Genomic DNA, 24,519 nt, shown 5'->3' with positions numbered 1-24,519 from the left:
ATGTTATTATATTATATACTGTATATTATACTTTTTATTTTTAGATTTTGTATTTTTTATTTTAAATATTCTTAAACATACAGTATTTTTCTATATTTGATTTTTATTTTTTATTATATTTCATTTACAGTTTTTTTCCATTTATTTTCATTTTGAATTCATGATTTGTTTTTATTCATTTTTCTGTTTACAAATTTTTTTTTGCGTATATTATAAAAAATGACACCTCATTATACCATTTAACTTTGTTTGCCAGCAATAGCATGTTCCCATTAGTTAACTCTTATTTACTTTCCTGTTTTTAGTTGATTTCGTTGAAATTTAAGTTACTTCTTGTATGATAACTGAATCTTTTTTTTATTCAAAGATCACTGAAGTATCTCACAGATATTTCTGTTTGTAGGTGAGAGTGTTCCGGTCACGAAGATGGACCTTCCGAACCCTCAGCTGGACAAGAGGAGTGGAGAGGGTGATGTCATCTACGGCACAGAGAGTCACAAGAGGCACACGCTCTTCTGCGGCACAAATGTCATTCAGACCCGCTACTACACAGGAGAGATGGTCAAAGCCGTGGTGGTCAGAACCGGTATGAGCCAGAACGTATTTGGTTATTTCTGGTGTATTATGATAACACAAGGATGCAGTTTATGATATAGTTCATTACAATTTTGTGTAGGTGTGCAAGCAGCAATGTGGTATCAGTGTACTTTGTAAGCGTCATGTAGGCAGCTCACAAGCTTTTTGGAATGGAGCCTGTGTGTTTGTGTCTGCACTTTTCAGCTCATTCGTGCTTTATTTCCAGGTTTCAGCACTTCTAAAGGGCAGCTCATTCGTTCGATCCTGTACCCCAAACCCACTGACTTTAAGCTGTACAGAGATGCCTACATGTTCTTGCTGTGCCTGGTGGGCGTGGCCAGCATTGTCTTTCTCTATTCATTGGTCATGAAAGTCCTCAACCAGGTTATGATCTACCCTTTAAAGAAACTGTTGCACTTTGTTTTAAGCAAAAATTGAATGAAGATATTTGTCCTGGCAGGAACCGGTGAAAGAAATCATTGTGAAGTCTCTGGACATCATTACCATCACAGTGCCTCCTGCCCTCCCGGCAGCCATGACAGCTGGTATTGTCTACGCTCAACGCCGCCTCAGGAAAGTGGGGATATTCTCCATCAGTCCACAGAGAATCAACATCTGTGGCCAGCTCAACCTGGTGTGCTTCGACAAGGTACAGTGTGGAGGAGTTTTTGTTGATAAAACCTCACGAGTTTTATTGTCATTTTATGTGTTTAAAAACACCTTGGTTTATTTACCATATACACATCAAACATGCGCTGTCATGCTTTTCATGCATAAATGTCATCACTTTCTACTGGAAAAAAGGCAACATTTTCTCCCATCACCATTCACACTATACAATGAAAAGAATGTAATTTTTGTGTTCTGAGAAAGAAAAAAATGAGTTTGGAACACCACAAGGACGTGAAAATCTGACTGAATTTGTGAATTATTTTAGGACTTTTAAATTGATTTCATTATTCATCATCATCATAGACAGGAACTCTTACAGAAGACGGTCTGGATATGTGGGGAATTCAACGAGTTGAAGAGGGCAGGTACGATAATAAAAAAAAGATTTTTATTTGACTATTGCAAAGTGGATGCTGTCTTGGTGACCAAAGAGTCTCTCTGCCTTAGATTCCACCTTTCAGAAGAAAAAGCTGATGAAAAAAGCTTAGTGACGACAAAGTTTGTATCCTGCATGGCCACCTGTCACTCCCTCACAAAGATCGAGGGTCAGCTCTCTGGAGATCCACTCGACCTCAAGATGTTAGAGGCCACAGGCTGGGTCAGCGTCTCAGTGTTTTTATGTTCTCATTCCAATTTTACAACAAACAATGTGGGGTGTTAACTCTACCCTCTGCGGTAAAAAAAGGTATAGTTTAATGCTCCCATGGGCCGCCTGTATGTGTGACTGTGTGTGTGCGTGTGCGTGTAATTTAGATCCTCGTGGAAGCCACAGAAGAAGAGACGGCTCAACAAGATCGCATTGAACTCACCTATGTCAAACCGCCCAATCAGCTTCTTCCTCCACCGGTCATATCACCTGAACAGGACATGGTGAGTGAAACCTCCATCCTGTCCAATGAAATCCTTTCTTTACCATTCATAGGTGTAATCTAAAGTGTTGATTTTGAAAGAATGTTCTATGTTTATGGTTTTTTGATTTCAGGAGCTGTCTGAACTGTATGAGCTCTCGGTAAGTACAAGTTTTTATTGGATTTGATTTTTTTTGTGGACACGTTTGAGATCTTTACGTGCCATGTGTTGCTTCTCGTCCTGCAGGCGTCATACATGATCGGTATTGTGCGGCAGTTCTCCTTCTCCTCCGCCCTGCAGAGAATGAGCGTGGTAGTCCGTCAGATTGGAGAAAGGCGTATGGATGCTTACATGAAAGGAGCGCCGGAGGTCGTGGCAAGCCTGTGCAAAAAAGAGACCGGTCAGTGTGTCATCCATCCATTATTAATATTTCTTCTTTTTTATTTTACATTCAATATTGGAGAGGAGTTGCATTACGGTTACATCTGTTTTTATTTACCAACAATGCATCACAGTACCTGAGGATTTTGCTGAGGTTCTGGAGGACTACACCAAACAAGGTTTTAGGGTCATCGCCCTAGCACACAGACGTCTCGAGTCCAAACTCACATTTCACAAAGTGCAGAACATCAACAGGTATACTGTTTTTGAGATTTTGTTTATTTAGTTAAACTTAATTACAAGTTTTATTTAGATTTAACTGTTAGAATTGTGTTTTCTGTAATGATGTATTAAATTAGGGATCAAATAGAAAAGAATATGGATTTCCTGGGCTTGATAATCATGCAAAACAAGCTGAAAACTGAGACTCCTGGGGTGCTGGAGGATCTGCGGCGTGCAAACATACGCACAGTTATGGTCACAGGTAAAGAAATAAAAAATTCTCATCTCATGTTTAAAACTCGTTCAATGAATTAGTCCTCATTAGAATGGGAATATTCCCCACGTCGTTTATAGACAGATGAGAGTTCAGAGACATTAATCCAGAACAGCCGCAGGCAGACGGGAGTCTGGGAGCTTTGAAGCTTAATTCAGGATTCAGGTATTTCAGGAATCCGGTCTAATAAAGTTCTTAGCTCTTCAGATTCCCGCCCAGTGCTGCAAAGTTTAGACGAGGATGAATGCAGCATTGTGAATGCAAGCAGATTGAGTTTGTACATGACTCGCTCTTACAAGAAGTATAACTGGGTCAGTGCCACCGGTATTACCATCATTTTACCCTTATTACTATGTATCTTATTCTCTCCCTCTCTTTGTGGCAGGAGACAACATGCTGACGGCCATTTCTGTGGCACGAGACTGTGGCATGATTCAGCCACAAGACCGAGTCATTATTGCCGACGCTCTGCCTCCTAAAGACGGACAGGCTGCCAAGATCACCTGGCACTATGCCGACAAACCCAGCAAACGCTCTAATAAGCCTACAAAACTAGAGGTCAGTGTGTCCTCTAGTGGCCAAACCCTGTTACTGCAGCACAGTTCATAACGTCTATTATGGATGTCGATGTCCATTGCGGTTGCTTATCCAGTAACTAATGCAATTATTTCACGATTGACTCATGCAATTGAATAGTCAACTCTATCAAAAAGTGGGCATAACTAGACTTGTATAGTTTAAATGTGATTGATTTAGTGGCAGGGCGTTCGTTGTAATGTGGTTTGGTGTTCGTGTGGTCACAGGAGATGGAGATCATAATGGAAGACGGACACTGTGTGGATGAGCAGAGACCTCAGGAACATTATCACTTTGCCATGGGTGGAAAATCTTTTGCTGTCATTACCGAGCATTTCCAAGACCTGATGCAGAAGGTCTGAATAAAACCCCACACCCTTGATTATATGCTGGTGTTACACTGTTTTTATTCTTATGGCGTTTTTCCATTTGTGGGTGTAGCTGGTACTTCATGGAACAGTGTTTGCGAGGATGGCACCTGACCAGAAAACTCAGCTTGTTGAGACGTTAGAAAGTGTAGAGTGAGTATTGAAAACACACAAATGCACTTTACGAGGGCTTTTGTCTCGTCATTGCCATATCAAACTATTTGAGGCCTGGGAGTGGGCATTTTTGTCCTGGTCCACTATGAAACATCCTGGGGGCCACCTAGCAACCACCCAGAAAACCTTAGCAACAAACACTCAGAAGTATTGAATGGTTAGACACTCATTTTCTTAACAAAATGTAGAAACAGATGAAGTAGCATATAGCTGTTAAAATACCTTTGTATATTCTTTCCTTCAGCTATTTTGTTGGAATGTGTGGTGATGGAGCAAATGATTGTGGGGTGAGTTTTTTTGTTGTTGTTGTTAGGGCTGTCACGATTATTAAATAATCGTCTCATCGCGGTTGTTGGACCTCATCGCGATGGTTTCAGATCATCGCAATTATTGCACATCTCTATAGAAGACACTAGGGGAGCTGTAGTGCATCTGCATATTGCATATTTTATTGTATATATTGTTACTAAAGCATGGTAATACTTGTAAAATGTACCACCACAACACAATCACTTAAAAAAAACTGAAGCATATACCATAAAAAAATAAGCAGCAGTACAATTTTATATTATTTCAGTGTGAAAACCAGTCTACCAAAATCTCATTAACATAGAAGTAAACTTTTATTGTAGTCTTGCAAGTGAAAGAAAAACAGACTAGAAGCTTTTCTATGACTGATAGTATTTTAATGGTGGCTTCAATTCACTCAATTCAATTCACTTCATTATTGACAGGTAAAAGCCTAAACCTTAAGTATGATGACCCCATTTTTCCCTATGTATTTCCAAGAAAAAGAACATAGTCTTTATATTCAGAACAATATGGTCGTTTCAAAGCTGAATAAAAAATGTATGAGAATTAAAAGTCAAAGCTCTAAAACAGATAATTAATCGTCATAATCGCAATGATTTATTAGACAATTAATCGTCAGTCAAAATTCATAATCGTGACAGCCCTAGTGTTGTTGCTATAATTATATATTTTTTCCTATGTAGCAGTCAGTGGTTCTGATGAGTTGTTGTTGTTGTTGTATGAAGCTCATGATGTCTATCTCTCTTCAGGCACTGAAGAGGGCTCATGCCGGGATCTCCCTGTCAGAATTGGAGGCGTCAGTGGCCTCTCCGTTCACCTCCACAACTCCCAGCATCACCTGCGTCCCTAATCTGATCAGGTGTAGTATCCGCACCTATAGCTGTGTGTTTCATGCTGATGTGTCCAGGGTCAGTCAGGTCTGTTAGTCTGAATGGGTGAATCTCATGAAAGAATTGTTGAGTTTTGATCACAACTTGAAAATGAGATGCATTGTAAAATTATATTAAGATAAAGCAGGTAAGGGTAAGATTATTTGCATTACAGAAAGCGTAAGGACGTTGGAGGGGGGGGAGATTTGAAAATATTACATAAATAGTTTAAACATTATAAATATTTTTGGAGTGAAAGTTTACATATAGTTTATTTTGTAAGTGCGTTCATTTTAAAGGTCCTAAATGTTCCTTTTTACACCTTTCTGTTCTCTTACAAACATGTTGTTTCTCCACAGGGAGGGCCGAGCGGCTCTCATCACCTCATTCTGTGTGTTTAAGTTCATGGCTCTCTACAGTATTATTCAATGCCTCAGTGTCGCACTGCTGTACTCCGTAAGTTCCCCCGGATAACATCACATCGGTTTACTACACTTTACGTGTCACCCTTTATATGTTATAATATCGATAACACCTTACCATGAGGTTGTATTTGTTCATATTAGTTAATGCATTTGCTAACATGTACTAACAGTGAGTAATACTGCATTCAATATTTTTTTTTAAATTGTAAGTTATATCTGTTAACATTAGTTAACGCACCAAAAATGAACATGGACAACTGTTTTGGCACTAACCAACATTAAGAAGGAATAATAAATGACATTTTATTAGCCAATGTATTTGCTAATGTAAACAAACGCAACCTAATTGTAAAGTGTTACCAATTAACGGCATAGTTTTGTCATTATTTACTCATTTATCCTCATCTGCTTCCAAACTCATGGGTACCATCATGTGACTCGGGTATGTAAGGATGAGTAAATAATGACAGAACCTTATTTTTGGGTGTATTGTACCTTTAAGGTCATGTTAACATGACTGTTGCTGACCTTATATGCCCCTGATTTGTTTATAATGCGTTTTAGATTGACAGTAACCTTGGAGATTTCCAGTTCATGTTTATTGACATAGCCATCATCCTTCTAATTGTCTTCACCAGTAAGTATCATGTCTTTTGTATTAGTCAGTTTCAATGCATCTTTGTAGGTTTTATAAGGTCTGCAATATAAGTAACTTGAATAGATTTTTGGGTTGCGTAAATATCCTCTGGTGTTGTCTGAACGGTTTGCTTGTGTGGGCCAAATTGCTAAATAAGTTGTTTCCATTGTGACACATTCTGAGTAATCCATTGTTAAAGTTTAGTTTCCATTAGTTGACGGTGTAGACCACACCACATATGATTTAACTTCTCTTTTTTTGTTTCCAGTGAGTCTGAACTCCGCGTGGAAGGAGCTGGTCGCCCGCCGGCCGCCCTCCGGTCTCGTCTCAGGTCCTCTTCTCTTCTCAGTTCTGACCCAGATTCTGATCTGCCTGGGTTTCCAGGTTGTGGCCTTCCTCTTGATCCAAAATGTGGACTGGTACTTGCAGTCAGAGTAAGTAGGACACAGTCTGACCCCGCAGGCCATTAGTGGTACTACAACACCTTGAAATGGCAGCACTTCATATCACTTTCAGACTTATAGCTCATTCAAATACAACTGTTTTTTTAAACCTTATACCTAAATACATATCACATGTTTTTTTGTCTGTTATAACAGCATCTACAACTGCTCTGCACCCAGTCACACGGAGATCTCCAATAACACCACAAATAATGAAAAGAATATCATGAATGATGTGAACACCACACTGTTCTTCGTCTCATCGTTCCAGTATCTCATCATTGCCATCATTTTCTCCAAAGGAAAACCTTTCCGCCAGCCCAGCTATAAGAACTGTAAGAGATTTATTATGATTCAATATTTCATATGATTCATTCATAGTACACTGTAATATTTGCATACTTCTATTCGATTCTTTATCATTGAGTCACAAACACTGCTATTTTCAAGAGATGCAGATGTAGTTTACAGTTTTTGTCTGCTGATGGTGTATCTGTCTTTTTGGTTTCTTCCAGGGCCGTTCGTCCTCTCGTGTTTACTTCTCGTCGTTTTCTTATTTTTCATCATGTTCTTCCCCGTTTCTGGCATTTATCAATTTTTGGAAGTACGTTACATACCGAGCCATTCTTATTTAATCTTCTGTCAGATAAGGTTGTAATATAATGATGTATTTGCATTCTCCTTAGCTGGTGTGTGTTCCTTTGAGCTGGCGCTTGACTATTTTGTTTATTGTGCTGAGTAACGCTTTAGTGTCCTTCTTTACTGAGGTAAGTGGACATCATTTTGACCATTATATTTGACCATTTCTAAGGAAATGTAAATATTTGTTATCTTAAATATTAAAAAATACACTGAATTATTTTTAACCCAGCATTGGGTCAAAAAGGGATGAATCTAAACATTGGCTTGTAATTTAAAGGTCCAGTATATGAAAGTTAGCGGCATCTAGTGATGAGGTTGCAAATTGCAACCAACGGCTCACTCCCCCCTCCCTTTCGAAGCACTACGGTGGCTGACACAGCACCAAGATGTCATCATGTTTTAGCTTCTTTGCCTAAGGAGATCAATTATTTACGAAACGCTATATAGAGCAGTTTGTCCGTTTAGGGCTACTGTAGCAACAACATGGCGAATTCCATACCCGTGGTGTATGTAGATAGAAATAGCTCCTTGTAAAGGCAGTGGTTCTCAACCAGGGGGGCGCAGAGTTACTGCAGGTGGGGCGTGACGGTTCCCCAAACTCGATCGCGAATGCACGGAGGAACGCGATGGCAAATTGACGGAGGGAAATTTGCCATCTGAAGCTGGGCGCATGAGTGGCCGCGCAGACTCATTGTAGGGTCCTGCACAATGCAATTTTAGGCTGCGCACAAAAGCTTAATATCTACGAAGTAGACAAATGTCCACTCAGGAAGAAGCGGCAATTACCTCTACATCATCTTAAGAAACAGGTAGATCATATAAGTATGATTGTCTTTCAGACTGTAATTTTAGAATAAGCGCTCCCGAAGAGTTCAGAGTGCGTGTGAAGGGAGTGGCGTGTAAATAAAGTGCTGTTGACAGTTATTAAAGATGTAAAACGCTATTTTCGACAGGCCAGTTCTTAAAATTGGGTTTACAGTGGAACGTGACCATGAAAAGGTTGAGAACCACTGTTGTAAGGTAATAAATACACGCTTCATTATGTAAGATCTTTCTACACCTCTGAACACATAGTTATATATATTATATTGCATTTCTGTCAATAGATCCTCCAAAACATTATACACTGGACCTTTAACCTTTTTAATTATTCAGGTTGTTTGAACCCAAAACGTTGTTTTAACCTATTGTTGGGAGAAATATTAAGACTTTTTGACTCAATGCTGGGTTAAAAAGTAATCCAGCATTTATCTAGAGTGTAGGGAAGCAAACTTGTATTGTATGTCATTGGTTTTATGCAAGAGATGCACTGATATGGAAAATATTCATTTATATAGAGTTATATTTATTATATTAAATAGAGTGATCATATTATTATATATTTAATGTTTCATTTATATATTATATTATGTGTATTTGTAGCAAAAGGATCAAGTAGCTAAATTAAAAATTAGGCCATTAAGAAAATAAGTTTAATTTAAAAAATATCTGAAGTTACACAAACAATTAAGACTTTTGGCATAAGCAAGTACATTGTAAACATATCATCTGTTAAGATTTTCACCGTTTATTATTAAACTGGTGCTTCTCTAGTTCATAGATTTGGGAAAGTATTATGTGAACCATGATGTGTGTCTCTATATGATGTGACTTAAGACTTGTAAACACCGGGGCGATAACCGCCAGCGTTTTTCGAGACGATTTTCGGCGTTCATTCCCAAACAATTTTCACTGACGATGAGCCAAGTGAACGTGCAAATTCACTCCCTGACATAGATGGCGCATAATGAAAAACAGAAATACCCCGGTACACAAGGTGGCGCTGCGCAACTTTATGCTTCTGACACTCGCTTGTCACACAGAAGAAGAATTCATTCTTGCTTCCTCTTCGTCAATGTGTGCTCGACAAGACCGTTTTGTGCTTGAGCGCCACCAAGTCGTGTTTTACTGTAACTTCAGCAGCTCCATGCACGTGAACAAAAGTGCCAATCTCATTGGTCGGACAGTTTTTAACGCGGCGCGCCAACAAAAAAACAAGCCTGAGGCTTTTTTTTTTTTTTATGACGCTTTTACGCCTGGCGTTTTGCGCATCGGTGTGTTCACTCACATTGGCGCCCTTTGTTTAGTCACGAGGCATTAAACGTCGACGATAAATGCGCGCGATTATCGTCCTGGTGTGGGCAAGCCTTTAGAGCGCTTTTCCACCATCGCGCCGAAACGTTCTGGTTGCTTAATAGTTCCACTCCGTGCCGATCCATGCCAGCCGGTACGTAAATGGTTTAATTTTCCACCAAATAAATAAATATATCCAAATAAATTTCGAGCCGAGAACAGTTTGTAATCGTGCCGTGTTGAACCAGGCTCACGTGGAAACATAACCGTAACCGTGCTTAGAACGGTTCTGCGCGATGGTGGAAAAGCACAGTAGATGAAGTTGATCACTTCAGCCAGGGTCATAACAAACTGCTCTTGATGTAACCCAATTAAAACCCTCCAGTTTACATAATGGAGTGTACACTCCTACATAAAACGCACACGTGCACATACAACCATAAATTATTTCTGATCCACTTAGGCTGTTTTACAGAGAATAGTTGAATGTATCTTAACCTATACAGCCAAGTCAAGAATTGTGCGGTGTATTCCGTTCCATTAGCCGCTCCTTCCACTCCTAAATCCCAAAGAGAAACACAAATTTCTCTTTTCCTCTTTGGGAAAATGAAGCTCCTCACCCTGATTTAGAAACGCCAGCAATCACCTTTGCACTGCTGTGTAGTGACATAGTGGCTGTTTGCTTCGCCTTATAGATCCCTTAAGAACCTGACAACTTCCCATTGCTGACTACCGATCAGCTCCCCTCCATGGCTGCCCCATTTACAGCCGTTCTGTTTCACCCTGCAATCAGTAAAACACAATAGACAGCAGCAGCCAATCAGATTAGCCAATCGGTGTAGCCCAGTCATGTGATCAATGAACCAGTAATGTTTTTTTAGTCCAGAATAATAGAATTCTCTTGCCTCCTCTGTCCTTCTATAACTAACACACAATCCAAAAAAATCACCTCCGTTATAATGTATTTACTTTTGCTCTTGATGAAATGACGAAGAAAGGAACTAATGATGAAGGAAATTATTTTGCTAGTCATGTGATCCGTAGCTGTCTTCATTCTTTCCGCCCTACTGCGATATTCTTTAGACCGTCGTGCTTGACGTCATCTTATGGAAGCATGTGTTCAGCAGAGACAAGCAGGGAAGTTATGACGTCTCCCCTGCAGCCCTGACACCACAGGTTGGGAAAATCTGACACTTCTGTTCACCGTTGCCTTTTCACTTCCCAGTGTTCACTCCGCCCTCTATGCCACTCTCACTCTATGCCCTCTCTCACTTCCTCCTGTCTCCTCCTCTCACCCAACACCCTGTTTTAACGTTTGGCCTTGCATGCGTCAACATGATTTTTCTGAAGGCTCTCTAGTGCCCCCTGCGGGATTCTTCCCCCCACCCCCATTCTCCTGTAATGCCTCTAATGCTCCTTTTATAGTGACTACTACTGCATACGTCTGTAAGTTATGAGTGTGTTGACACATGGTGTTTGCAATGATGGTATCGAACAGAGCAATCCAGACTTCTAACCCTCTGACTTGCAAAACTTTGCTAAAGTGTCTAAAACATTGTGTCTTGTGTGTTAATGCATCTGGTTTTGTTTAAGGAATATTGCAGGTTATTAATGTAACTGAAAATATGTCCATTACCACATTGAAATATTTTTGACTTTTTTGTGGTGGATATAGTCTTTGAGGTGAGGAAATTCTTAGACAGGCATGACAGTGATTTACGAATAGTTCACTGATGCCAAGCCAAAGTAATCCAGTTGACTTTTTCTGCTTGTCATGTTGTCTGTAGATATTTTAACGCTGCAATTCGTAAAGTTTTACCCACATAAAGATAACTATATAAAGTCCACTTCAGTTTTATGTTTCAAACAGATGGCTACAGAGAGGGAAAAATGATGAATTTCAGCTTTACGGTGTAATTGACTCAAAATGAGTCATTAAATGGGTAATAACCTGGGATATTCCTTCAAGAGGTTTCTGGGTTCAGAGCACACTGCAAAAAAAATAATTCTTACGTAGTATTTTTTACGTACGTCTTGTTTGCCAGTATTGGGTTTTTAAAAAATCTTAAATCAAGATGCATTGCAAAATGACCCACGATATTAAGTCTTGTTTGAAAAAAAAATAATGTGAGTTTGTTAAAAATAAGAAAAATATCTGCTATTGGGGTAAGTTTACTCAATTAATATATATATATTGGAAAACAAGCCAAAATATTAAATTTAATACTAAGTACAAAACTCATTTTTTGCAGTGTAACTGTTAACCATGGTTGACAATAACTCCTTTCCTCAGATTGTAAAAACATGAAAAATCAGATTTACAGTAATAGTAATGCATTTAAAATATCTATGGAGCAGAAAATTCCAGAAGGAAATGTATGGTGTATTATCTTTAATGTGGTCGAATACTATTTTTGGAGACGTTTTCACTATAAAACTGTTCACTTTCTGATATTCCTGTGTTTTTTTGAAAAAGTCAAGATTACGAAGTGATTTTGTTAAATGTTAACACGATCAACTTTAAAGGGATAGTTCACCTAAAAATGAAAATTCTTTCATCATTCGCTCACATTCTTGTTATTTTAAACCTGTATGACTTTCTATCTTTAGAGAAATACATAAAAAATATTGCGAAGACTGTTGGTAACCAAAAACCGTTGGTCCCCATTGACTTCTATTGTATGGACACAAAACCAATGCAAGTCAATGGGGACCAACGGGTTTCTGTTACCGACATTCTTCAAAATATCTCTTTTGTGTTCTGCAGACAAAAGAAAGCCATGCAGGTTTAAAATGTCAAGAGGGTGAGTAAATGCTGACAAAATTTTAGTTTTTGGATGAACTATCCATTTAAGTCTTGTGGTTATGCCTTTGAACAGTGGTAAAAAGTGCACATTTAATCAATGTGTCTGTTTGCCTCGGTGCATTGCGTTTATGTATTTGACGTTCATTACTGTACACATGATTTTTGCTCATTTTTACAAACTGAAGGACGAGTCAAAATAATTTTCTGTGGTAACTGACAACATGCCACCGATTTAAACCTGCAACATTCCTTCAGAGCCATTTCATCTTGAAATAATACCTGAAGCGTCTTTACAGATTCAATTTGTATAGTATTTAAATCAGAAGAGACATCACGCTTGCATGTGCTCAGAAGCATGACAGTATTAAAAGTCATAGACACACCCAAAGCTACTGACATTTTAACTACGGCACATAAATATGAATGTCATATTTCATTCCAAAACAGATTTGAGTTCAGTTTTTTTTTAAGGAAATGATACAACAAGCTTGTTGTTATCTTCTCTCTTCTCCCTCGGGGGTGTGTGTGCGTGCGCGTGTGCGTGCGCGTGTGCGTGCGCGTGCGTGTGCGTGTGTGTCTCTACAGGAAGGAATAGACATGTATAGCTACAGATGCCTCTCCCGGTTGTGTTGCCGTCGGAGAAAAGTGCCCAAGGCCCGGTACATGCACCTGGCCCAGGAGCTGAGCGTGGATCCCGACTGGCCGCCCAAACCCAAGAGCACTACAGAAGCGAAAGCCACTTCACCTTCGGACAACTGCACCTATCAGATCGAGGCAGTTTCCTAGCAATTACACACGCGCTCCGTCCTGCACGCCCAAACCGCCAGGGATTTCTTAATGCAAATGACGTTGAACTGTGTGTTGTCATGAGAGACAGAAAAATACACCAAAAACAGAAACCTGCAAGGGAGAGTTATCTCCTTATCTCTTTTTTTCTGTTTCAGCTGCTCAAGACTATTTTTCTGAAAGTATGGGCGGAGTTCACAGGCTGGGAACTGTGGTTGCTCCGCCCCACAAGCGTGAGGTCTGTTGTCACGTTGCCATTATAACCTTAAGACCGTAAACAGTGATTAAACTCAACATTAACTCATCACCTTCGATCACCCCCTGCCGGATCTTATGCAATCGCATACGATATCTGAACACTTCTGACCATGTACTGGAGCTTCCGTACTGAACTTTATGCATTATGACGCTGTCAGCGCAGTCGCCACCGCATCGCCTCGCCTCCGCAAGCTCTACGGCAGGGCCAGCATGCCAACGCCTTGAACACCATCGCATATGGCTGCATGTGGAACCAACCAAACAGTATTGCTTCACGGAATCAAATCCATTCATATTACAAATATATCAACGGAGATCTATAATTTTACGTCATATCTCTTCCCATGGAAGAATCGAGGTGGGATTCAGCTGCGGAAGGCCATGGTTTTGCATTTTGTTCACGTCTCTCAGCACTTTTTGTGTTGATGGGTTTTGATTGGGTCCACCAAATCAATTTTAGCGATTGTTTTCGACTCGCAGTCAACGTCACAGTGGCGCGGGAATGACAGAATTGAATTGAGAACGTACAGGAAGAAATAAGGTGAAATGCTTTTTGGGAAAAAAACTTTGGTCACACTTTACATCAGTGCTCATGTTGCATTGTGTTTATAATCGGAAACGCCAATGCAAATGATCTGCCTGTGCTAAATGTTATATTTTTGGTGCAGCTTGCGATTCGGGTTGTCTATTGCAGTTTTAGTAATTATCGTGTAATATGGACATTGTCGTGTAAAGTGTCACTAAAATTTACACTCGGAGGGCAAGATGCATGCATGCTTATTCACACAGGGTCGTCATATTCGATGATTAAGCAGTTGTGTATCTGAGATCTTTGCACATGCAGTTTAAGGGCGTTTTCACACCTGTGTATCGATTGCTTTGTTCCGAAACCGGGGGTTAAATCGCTACAATATTTAAATTTATTTTAGTTCGGTTCGCATTCACAAGGCAATATTTCCAAACGGGCCAAACTTGGTTAATAAAAGTCACGTGCGAGTAAACTCTCCTTCGATTGGTCAGAGTGCATATGTTAATTTTCCGGCCGGTAACGCGAGTGATAATGAGCGTCAGCTGCGCGTCGTCTCGCGTATCTCACGGCGGAGCTCGGGAAGCATAAAAGGAGGAGAAGGACGAGAGAGAACCAGGCCTGGATTTTATGTTATGTTTTATTGTGTTTGTGTGGCCTGCAGTTGACTGTGAGGGAGCTGTCAGCACTTTACTTTCGTTTTGTTGTTTGTTTATTTTATTAAAAGTTTGGTTTAACGTTCGCCGGTTCCCGCCTCCTTCCTTCCTTACTTTGAACATTGTTACAGGGAGCCATTAGCAAAACAATCCCTTTTGCGTCACGCAACTTTACATAATTACCCATCATACATTGTGATACAGTCTGGTTCCTTGGGTCGGATGGCTTTCACACGTCTACCGAACCGCTCCAGAGTTCGTTTGCAATCGGGTCGAGACCACCTTGTTCAGGCGGTCTCGGAGCGATTGTTTTGGGGCGGATTTCTAGCGCGATTGCCGTGTTCACATATGCCTAAACGAATCGAACCAAGAGAGAAAACGCACCAGGTTCCGAAACAAACCCTTATGTGTGAAAACGCCCTAAATGTTGCAAACACAATAGCAGGTCACCAATAAAATCGCCCTGAATTAGCCAGTCAACAGTATTACTTCAACACGTGTGCTTATTAACAGTTTTGCCGCTTCTTATTGGAATTAAAACAAACATTTGAACCTTCAGAATCTGTTGCAGGTAATCACTCCCACTTTTTCAGATGTGATTCATTTGCATCATTTATGCAGCTCAACATTCAGGATTGGGCAGTACAGTAAAAGCATCAGCGTTTTCATTTTTGTTTATTTCGGTTTATAAAATACAAATTTACACAAATCGTTTCTGAAATGAACCACTTAGCAATATCAGGTGACCACCTTAGCTCTCTTTACACCTTGTTTGTGTTGTAACTCATGTGAGTTGATGATTTGTGACGGGGAGGGGTTGGTTATCCATTTAAGAGTGTGGTTGCATATCGGAAAAGATAAATAGTATTTTTATGCTATATGCGAATATCAAATTGTATTTATTTCTATATTATTGTAAATATAGACATCATTGAAATTAAAGTAACATGGCGACATGTTTTACTTTTAAAGTTTTGCCTCAAACTTTTATGTTGAAAGCCATTGCGTGTCAACAGAATCCTGTTCCACAACTGGATCATAACAGAAAGCCACAACAATCTTACAATCTGATTACATTTAAGTTTCCTACATTGTATATTTATAATTTTGAGTTTTTCGTTGCTTTATGGGCATTTTTATCTAATCTAAATAAGGGCTCAATCTGTCTGTCTGCTTTTGCTCAATTTCTGCAATATTTTGGTACTGTTGAATATTTGAAGCGGTATTGATAATATGTCATATTTGCAATGCGTTCTTTTCAACCATGTTTGTCCAAATTTTATCTGTTTGATTTATATTCTGTGTGTTCTGGGCATTCGAAGAAAGAGGTAACAACAAATCACCTTGCTGGTGTTGCATTGACCTGGGGGACACGATATATACGGCAACTGATTCATTTGTTTTATAAATGACCACCTTAAAACATCTACTGTACTGAGCCGGGACAGACAAACACAGCGATCATGTTCAACTCTGTATGTCCTTAACAAATGTGAATGCAATTCTAAAAGCTTTTAGGATTGGGGAATGTTAAATTCATTTTATTATTATTGCTGTAGTTCTTTTTTATTTTATTTGTTTTGATCTGAGCTGTTGTGTTGTGGCTAGCAGTTTCTCCTCCTCACCTGTAGGAGGCAGTAGGTTGCTGCTTGGGACATCGGCTTGATTGTCATCATTACATTTTCTACCACAGTAACATCTAATGCACGTTTTCAAATGCCTGCGCACAAACACATAGACATTTGAAATATCCAACACTTGATTAAAGTGTTGAAATTCCACAGCAATTGAAATTTTGAGAAAAACAAGATTTTCCAGAAGTGGGGCCATGTTCACGTCATATCTGCGATCCTCTGGGAAACAAACACATACTGGAAAAATGTGTTTGATAACTGGAGGTCACGTAACGCTCTTGCTTATTATTTTTATACCGTATGTCGTATTCATTTTCCATGAATGTAACACATTTGAGGTGATCGAAGCAAAAGTTCAGCCACTGGTTGTTTTACCGCTGGAGTGGTTTAATTTCCTCAGGGAAATGCGTGTCTCTGTAATGATTAGTGATAAATAAATGAATACAGAAAAATCATGTGGGTCAGTATTCTTGTTGATTCTCAAGTTTATGTGCAGCAGAGATGTTCTAACCGAGTCAATATTCAAAATCCCACAACGTTTTTTAATTTGTGATTATTGCTTTTTTATGTGTAATTTATTTTGTATTTATTTTTTTGTTGCTTTAAAGAAATTTTGTACATTTTCTGTAGATTTTTTTATTTTGCTCTGTAATAAATGGCACAAACAGAAGTTGAACATTTTTGTGTGTGTTGGTTTCAGCTTTTAAGCTGTGAAAGTGTCAGAGGTGGAAACTTAAGAATTTCTATTTCATTATAAAGCATGTATCATACCTTCTTCTCCACTACATTTGATTTATAAATGTCCATATTTTACATTTAATAGTTGAGAACATCAAAGTTCTACTCTTAAGAGTCTTGTACTCAAGTACATTTTTTATGTACTTAAAGTCCCAGTGAAATTTAAAATTACAATTCTTATTTTTTTCATGAAATATTGCAGCGTTTATAGTAAATAGCTTATCAATGTGGGTCATTTTCTTTTTAAAATTCATGTACCCTCTTAATCTTCAGCCGCCTCTGAAATGACATTCATCTCAAATGATGTAAATTAGACTGCTTGGGCGGAGCATCCGTTAACTCCTCCCCTTCAACTGTCAGTCTGCTGCTAGTTTCATTTCAAAATGATTTTTCAACAGCTGTTTTTACACATCCCATCAATTCACAGTAAAAAACTCAAGCCACACCCACTAATTTTCTGCTTTGAAATTCCGTTTCACTAGGAAATGCGTCGGAATACGGAAGTAAAAACGATCGCAACTTACGGTTCACGGGGACTTTTAAGTATTAAATGTAAAACACATAAAAATGTATTAATGTATTTATGAAATGTAGTGGAGTAAAAAATGTATTATATGCTTTCTAATGTAGTGAAGTTACATTTTTTCCAAAAAGTACACATACCTGAAAAATGTTCTTGAGTAGAATAAAATTATTGAAGTACTTCCCACCTCTGAGTGTCCATGTAAAGCTTTGTTTCAATTTGGTGGTGTGTCTTTTGTTCTTTACATCATATTATCAAGTAAATGTCATTTTAGTGAATGCACATTAACATTGAAGATCAGGCTCCACAGTCTAGTTCCAAGGTACGACTCCCAGGTTGTTCTTTTAATGTAAGCTTATACGTTTGTTTCTTCATTCGATTGTATTTTAGGCAAAAACATTTTTACATTGACAAGTAATAACACATCATAAATCACACAATGTAGGTAACATTCATGTTTATTGTGACCCCATTGCTTGACATGACAGAAATAAGTCTGAGTCATGTCACATGTTAGAGCTTCTTGTATCTTTATGTTCAGATCATGGAAAAGCATGTGACCCAGAGCAGTGTCAAGGTCAATATGTGTGTGAAACATTTCCTGTGTAATGTGTCTTTGAACGTGATTTTGTTTTACCAGTGTTTGCCCATATATTTATATATTATCTCAACTTAAGCCACATTAAACATACAAAACTCTTTCACCGCCACTGAGATATTGATCGAGTCAGGCTTTAGTTTTTAGGTCAGGTGTACTGGTCGGGATCCAATTGATGTTCTGTCTGTTTAAAGGAGCACATGTAGCCCCACACATACATTTTTATATAAGAACATATACGTTTGTCTTGGTTTATGATTCCTGGAAAGCTCCAGGTTAAGCTCTGTTGAAATTCTTTATGGTGTGCTTTCAAACAGAAAATAATTTTGTCCAGTATTAGTTTGTCAAATTAAATTTAATGAGACATAGAAGGCTATGGAGGGATTATTGTATTTACAACTTTTTTTACATACTGTGAACAATTTGATTTCACAAAATCAAGAAGCAGGTGTTTTAATAATAGTTCTTAACTCTTACTATGTCCTTGCAATGTTTTTTGTTGGTTTATCTCTGATAAACAGAGTTGATCTATAACCGCAGATCATGCTTGACCTTGTTGTGATAAACCCCCTGTTAATCCTGCTTTGCCATTGGCTGTTTTTTTACGAGAGACAGTATAATGTAAATAAGTAGCTGTCCATGAATTTGCGTTGTCGGTAGCTGTTGATGTAAAGTGCAAGTAAGTGCAATAATGACTTATGCATTTCACAGCCAAAACGATAAAAATGTTAAAGTAAATATAAGTTAAATTACATTAAAATATAATGTGATATAGTACGATAAAGTGTAATGCAATAATAATAAATGTAATTAAATATAAAAACTCAATGAATGTTAATGTGGTTTCCTGGTCACATGAAGGATTCAGTTCCACATTATTGAAATTCGGTAAAAGTCCATTCCTTTTAGATTTCAGTGGCTTTATGAGAAAGTACCTACAGTAAATACTATTAGCTAAATAACAAAAAATCCCATTATGTTGTAGACACGCACTCCCGTCATGCACGCCAATGTTGATGGGTGGTGCTTGGCTTTTCAGTGTTTGATTGGTCATTGGAAATCTTTAAATACTTCACCTTATGATGAAACATCTAGAACTGTGCGGTGAATTTCAGTGCATGTGAATAGGATCAATTTCTGATAAACTTTTTGGCTAACAACATGAGTGGATGTCCGTTTTTGGGGAGGAAGCATCAGTATGTGCTTTTATTTCCTCACAAGATCAACTCAACTATTTTTACCTGATCAAAATTCATTATTAAATAAAAATGCTTTTATGTCAAATTAGATTGTTTTCCATTAACTCCAGTCAGCCGGAGGAAGACGATTCTCAGAAAGGCATCAACAAAGCCAGTAAAGGTGGAATCGTTTATGGAGAATATCTACAGGTAAATTATTTTATAGACGTCTGTTTTGACCCAAGGAAGATTTATAAGTAAATTCATATTAAATATAAAATTATTAGCATTTACATACACTTGAATGCGGAATGTTTTTATCTAGAAATGTATTTCAACTACAATAAACATGATAAAACGAATGACTGCTTATGGACATCTCAACCTGTTTGCTGTTAGCTTGATAAAGTGCTGAGCGCTCAAGTCTTACAGAGTCAACAGAAAGGTGACAAAATCCACGATGAGCATCTCTTCATCATTACCCACCAAGGTAATTCAGTCATGTTGCATTTCATTTTTAAGACTTTCTCTTGTTTTGTTTTTGTGAGCACATTTCCTTACATACTCCTGTACTTCCTCCTTTAGCATATGAGCTGTGGTTTAAGCAGATATTATGGGAACTTGACTCTGTTCGGGAGCTTTTCACTAAAAATCATGTGAGTTAAACCCACTATGTTCTTGCCTCAAAGAGTTATGGGTATTGTGGGCATGACTCCAATAAAAAGTGAAGATGGGAAAATATAACGTGTTGTCCTTTCATTTCTGTGCAGGTGCGAGATGAGAGGAACATGCTGAAGGTGGTGAGCAGGATCCACAGGATCACCATGATCTTTAAACTGCTGGTGGAGCAGTTCGCTGTGCTGGAGACCATGACCTCTCTGGACTTCTTTGATTTCAGGTAACAGTGTAAACACCCTGACCAGCACCCTTTGACCTTAAAATAAAATATAAATAAATCACAAAAGCAATACAGCCTTACGCTCTTGGAAAAGGGTGCTACAAAAATTCATTCAGTCAAAGGTTCTCATCAGAACCATTTATTTCTTATGTAGTCTAAATAACCTTTTGCGTAACAGAAAGGTTCTTTGTATGTTAAAGGTTATTATTGAACCATTCTTCTATGGCAATGTGACGCACCATGTATTAAAAAAAACAACGTGTCCACATTGTCGATATTTTAGATAAACAATCGTTTCGTTTTGGCCTGTAAATTTCGCTTTTTGTGCTTATGGAAAAGGACGCATGCAGTTAGGGTTCCAGGTGTTGCATTATTGGAACCGATTGTCCAACCCTGCATCTCTGTGTCATTGTTGTGGCGTTCTAGGCAATATCTGTCTGTAGCATCAGGATTCCAGAGTTTTCAGTTTCGGCTTCTGGAAAGTAAGATCGGCGTGGCGAATCATTTAAGAGTCGCTTACAACCGTCAGCACTACAGAGATAACTTTCACGGACAGGAGAGCGAAACCCTGCTGAGGTCAGAGCAGGAACCCAATCTGCTTCAACTGGTAGAGGTATCATCTCACTCTCAATGTTTTCTCTGTTGAGAATATGTGAAATCAAGGGCAAATAACCTTTCATTTACGTGTTTTTGTGTCAGTTTAATGATGTTACTGGATGTTGTAGGAATGGCTGGAACGAACTCCTGGGCTTGAAAGAGATGGATTTAACTTTTGGGGGAAACTGCAAGCCAACATTGAGGAGGGTCTAAAGCTGGAGAAGCAAAAATTGGAAGTCAGTTCTACTTTATTTCTCATCACAGTTTCTCAGATATGTTACTGTTCTCAAGGTTAACTCGTTGGTTTGGTGTTGGCTGGTAGGGAATGTCAGATTCTGAGGAGAAAGGGGACATGCTGGAGGATCTGAAGAAGCAGACTGAGGTGTTCACTGCCCTGTTTGACCCCAGTCGACATGAGCATCTTCTAAACAAAGGTGATGACTTACCCAAAATGCTTTGCCAATGATTCCTGACCCATCTATCACAAAATGAACCCATTTCCATTTATAACAAAGTATCATAAAGTGGGAGCGATAGGAAAAGCTGTGAAAATGCCAGCCATGGTTTTGTTAATATAGATGTTGACATTCATTTGATTGTTTTTACTAACAGGTGAACGGCGACTTTCTTACGAAGCCCTTCAAGGAGCTCTTATGATCAATTTCTACAGGTACTGTACATGTAAATATTTCATATGCAGTAATGCCTGCTGTATTCAATAACAAAATGAACAGTGTATTCATTTTAATAATAATTGCAATCTGTATTCATTAAAATATCAAAAGTGTATTCATTCAGATATTAATATTGCATTTGTTAAAATATTCATATAAATTATTCCTTTAAATATGCATAGTGTTTTCGTTTTAATAATAGAGTATTCCTTTCATTGTTAATACAGTATTGTATTCATATTAATATTAGTTTATGAATATATTTATGATGTTTTCCAAGACATTTAAAAATATATTTTTGTAAAAGGGAGCAAACTTTTTCTCTCCCAGGGAAGAGCCTCGGTTCCAGGTGCCGTTCCAGCTCCTCACTGCTTTGATGGAGATCGACACACTCATGTCTAAGTGGAGATGTAAGTGTTTCATTCTGATCTACAATAAACAGTCTAGAAACTGAAAGCGGACTTACACTGACACCACAGCTACAGTAACATCTACAAACCTTTGTCCTCCAGATAACCATGTGTGCATGGTGCACAGAATGATCGGAAGCAAAGCAGGAACAGGTGGATCTTCAGGGTATTGTTATCTGCGCTCCACTGTCAGGTATTTTCCAAATGACTTCTCCCTTATCGCCACTGGTACGAGTGCATAAAGGCCATTGTTTATTTCAGTTTAAACTAAAGCGTGTGATGAACAGCAACATTTAACCTCAGAAGAGTGCAAACAGATTTCCACAAGCTCAAATTTGACCATTATTGTTGTGTGAAGGTGTAAATGCCATTCTTTCTGACTTCCCAGTGATCGATACAAAGTGTTTGTGGATTTGTTCAACCTCGCGGCATTCTTGGTCCCTCGAGCATGGGTGCCCAAACTCAACCCCCAGATCCATAATTTCCACTACATGGCTGAGTGTTACGACAGCTCGTACAATTCCTACAGCAGTGAGGACTCAGATTAGAAAGATGCTTTTCAGACTTGTTTGTCTTTGCTGATTACAGAAAATAAAGATCAGGAGATCAGGAATAATGCCAAGTGAATGTATCCAGAAGCCAACGTTTGTGCATTTTGTGCACAGTTAATCGATTTTCTGTGACGCCGGATGAGTACTTTTCAGGACATATAGTTGTAAAGAACATATGTGATTTTGTAATTCTGTTTTGATACAAAAAATTGGTTTTGATAACAAAAGAAATCACAAAACGTGTACATAATGTTTTATATTTTTGACACTGATGTGAAAAAAAAAACATTGGGTTTGTCAATTTGACATTTTGTAAATATTCTGTATTTTAAATATTTTAAAGGAATATTAACTCCACATTAAAATATATTGAGTATAAATGCTAATTTATATTATATTTATACCATGGTCTGTTTGAATACTCGATTCTGATTCTGATTGGCTGGAAGGTGAGCATTAAAATCGTTTAATGCTTAGGTAGTTCCAGTCAGTTTGATCAATGTTTGAAATTAATTGAGGAATATAAATGTCATTTTCACTTGTTTGATCATAAATTGCTCTGTAAACATCACTAACATCTTTAACTTGTAAATGACCATGGTATAAGCTTCGCGTTGGGTAGTTCTTGGCCTACACCATGCATTAAAATCCTTTAATGCACGGATTATCCCTTACATAATATATATCATTTTAAATGCAATGCTTAAATTTAATGTTGATCAAAGGTACATTGTTCTGTGTGTGCAACTTGTGCAATAAACACCAATAACTTTCCGGAAATTGCGGGAACCTCAGGTCACTTGCTGAATGTTAATATTTGTTTGTCCTCTAGCTAAGTCACTGTGATCTGACCCCAGTGTTTCTGTTTGGATATAAATGACTAGTATCATTTTAACTAAAACAAAAAGACATTTAAGAATAATTTGTAAAAAGGAATTAAGCTCTTCTGTAGGCTGTTTGTCCTTTTTTATCCTGTAGGGAAGAGAATGAGACATGTTGTGCAATGTCTATATAATGTGTATAGTAAAATCATTACATCAAATGTAGGCTACTGCTTTCTCAGAACTCACTAATCTGTTAAAAAAAGCTTGTTTAGCGGGAAATGGCTATAAACATCTGGTTTTTAGTAACCTTTTGCCATTAAAGCAAACAAGATGGATAGTAAACCTTAGACCCTCCTCACTGTAAGCTTCTCTCTCTCCCATGACAAACATTGGCCCTGACTCTGTGGTAATACAGTACCTTATGCTTTTTTATAACACTGCTGTCATGACAGTACAGTTAGTCATCTAAAAAAAGGATCTCTCTGTAAATATAAATGGCTACAGTGTACACTGGCTTGTGTCTTGTTGGAAATATTATATAAATAACATGTAAGGTTTAGGGAAGGCTTCGTTTTAATGTGTGACAGCTATTATCACACAATATGTTACTCAGTGTTAAACACACATACTGTAAGAATTGTAAAACACTTCAAATAAAAAAATATGCATATCATCCTTACGTAAAGTCCTCTGAAAATTCCCAGTGACACAATGCAACAAGTTAGAGGAACAACATCATGTGAGATGTGTGAAAATAACACTGATGACACCATCTGCATTCAGATGTACAGAGAAGATCCTTCTTTACATAAAAATAACCTATGCACAGATACTGAATCAGACAGAAAGAGAAAATCATCGATGGCCTTCCAAAACCTCAGATGTCCAATTCCGTTTTTCCAGAAATGGAAAAAACACTGTATTTTTTATTGATTGCTGTGTTGTCAAAGTTGAAAAGCACTTTTAATACTTTTTATTGGTCAGATGTTTGCAAAACTCAGTGACAAACATAAGTACTAATAATATTGATTTATGGACAAAAAATAAAAGCCATGAAATATGTAGATGTGAGGACAGCAGCGAAATGGTTTATGGTAATATGGTAATTTGGTAATCTATATAACAGATCTTTCCCAGATTTGTTTGTTGAGCGTTTGTTTTGTAGCAATTATACTTAAATTATATTATCTTAGACAAGCAGAGAGAGAAATACTTTGTATAGGACTAAGCAATGCTGCAGTTCTCCACTAGAGGACAGAGTGGCTCCAAGATTTAAAAAAGTTGCGGTTCCATTTGTCGTATGATATGACAAATGAGGAAATCTAATTGC

General features: G+C 38.1%; 2 protein-coding genes across 6 annotated transcripts in view; both read left to right on the top strand.

Annotated features, from left to right (window-relative positions):
• The window catches only part of atp13a3 (ATPase 13A3), a 36,891-nt gene extending 20,251 nt beyond the window's left edge, over nucleotides 1-16,640 (top strand). For 2 of the 3 annotated variants that reach the window (XM_057361564.1, XM_057361563.1), the window contains 23 exons: nucleotides 404-586; nucleotides 803-960; nucleotides 1,037-1,225; nucleotides 1,552-1,613; nucleotides 1,696-1,846; nucleotides 2,002-2,118; nucleotides 2,231-2,257; nucleotides 2,344-2,497; nucleotides 2,613-2,733; nucleotides 2,838-2,962; nucleotides 3,360-3,532; nucleotides 3,778-3,906; nucleotides 3,992-4,071; nucleotides 4,337-4,379; nucleotides 5,154-5,263; nucleotides 5,633-5,729; nucleotides 6,263-6,335; nucleotides 6,604-6,769; nucleotides 6,935-7,113; nucleotides 7,294-7,382; nucleotides 7,465-7,545; nucleotides 10,616-10,708; nucleotides 12,924-16,640. In XM_057361564.1, the coding sequence (XP_057217547.1) occupies nucleotides 404-586; nucleotides 803-960; nucleotides 1,037-1,225; nucleotides 1,552-1,613; nucleotides 1,696-1,846; nucleotides 2,002-2,118; nucleotides 2,231-2,257; nucleotides 2,344-2,497; nucleotides 2,613-2,733; nucleotides 2,838-2,962; nucleotides 3,360-3,532; nucleotides 3,778-3,906; nucleotides 3,992-4,071; nucleotides 4,337-4,379; nucleotides 5,154-5,263; nucleotides 5,633-5,729; nucleotides 6,263-6,335; nucleotides 6,604-6,769; nucleotides 6,935-7,113; nucleotides 7,294-7,382; nucleotides 7,465-7,545; nucleotides 10,616-10,708; nucleotides 12,924-13,124 (2,801 nt within the window). In that variant the 3' untranslated portion in view covers nucleotides 13,125-16,640. The remainder of the gene's footprint in view (nucleotides 1-403; nucleotides 587-802; nucleotides 961-1,036; nucleotides 1,226-1,551; nucleotides 1,614-1,695; nucleotides 1,847-2,001; nucleotides 2,119-2,230; nucleotides 2,258-2,343; nucleotides 2,498-2,612; nucleotides 2,734-2,837; nucleotides 2,963-3,359; nucleotides 3,533-3,777; nucleotides 3,907-3,991; nucleotides 4,072-4,336; nucleotides 4,380-5,153; nucleotides 5,264-5,632; nucleotides 5,730-6,262; nucleotides 6,336-6,603; nucleotides 6,770-6,934; nucleotides 7,114-7,293; nucleotides 7,383-7,464; nucleotides 7,546-10,615; nucleotides 10,709-12,923) is intronic. The other variant, XM_057361565.1, reaches the window with a different exon arrangement.
• A 2,445-nt stretch (nucleotides 16,641-19,085) lies between these two features.
• tdo2b (tryptophan 2,3-dioxygenase b) lies at nucleotides 19,086-23,322 on the top strand. 3 transcript variants are annotated; one of them, XM_057362290.1, is made up of 12 exons: nucleotides 19,086-19,253; nucleotides 19,367-19,445; nucleotides 19,635-19,725; nucleotides 19,821-19,891; nucleotides 20,006-20,133; nucleotides 20,560-20,746; nucleotides 20,859-20,966; nucleotides 21,053-21,164; nucleotides 21,343-21,400; nucleotides 21,735-21,814; nucleotides 21,917-22,007; nucleotides 22,203-23,322. In XM_057362290.1, the coding sequence occupies exons 1-12, from the start codon at nucleotides 19,219-19,221 to the stop codon at nucleotides 22,360-22,362; spliced, it is 1,200 nt and encodes a 399-aa protein (XP_057218273.1). In that variant the 5' UTR covers nucleotides 19,086-19,218; the 3' UTR covers nucleotides 22,363-23,322. The 3 variants fall into 3 exon arrangements, with proteins under 3 accessions (XP_057218273.1, XP_057218272.1, XP_057218274.1); XM_057362289.1 differs by having other exon boundaries at nucleotides 19,346-19,445; nucleotides 22,203-23,321; XM_057362291.1 differs by lacking the exons at nucleotides 19,635-19,725; nucleotides 19,821-19,891 and having other exon boundaries at nucleotides 19,346-19,445.
• The last annotated feature ends 1,197 nt before the right edge of the window (nucleotides 23,323-24,519 follow it).

Source organism: Triplophysa rosa, linkage group LG20 (assembly GCF_024868665.1).
Source record: "Triplophysa rosa linkage group LG20, Trosa_1v2, whole genome shotgun sequence".
Lineage (NCBI taxonomy): Eukaryota > Metazoa > Chordata > Actinopteri > Cypriniformes > Nemacheilidae > Triplophysa > Triplophysa rosa.
Note: the sequence above shows the minus strand (reverse complement) of the source record. Positions and strands in the feature narration are given on the sequence as shown.

What these genes read in the sequence shown, in the direction of transcription:
- tdo2b (XM_057362289.1), top strand. Translation starts at nt 19,219, where the DNA reads ATGAGTGGATGTCCGTTTTTGGGGAGGAAGCATCA. An exon ending in TTTTTGGGGAGGAAGCATCA is followed by an intron (nt 19,254 to 19,345) that starts GTATGTGCTTTT and finishes ATGTCAAATTAG; the next exon opens with ATTGTTTTCCATTAACTCCA. An exon ending in ATCTGCTTCAACTGGTAGAG is followed by an intron (nt 20,747 to 20,858) that starts GTATCATCTCAC and finishes TGGATGTTGTAG; the next exon opens with GAATGGCTGGAACGAACTCC.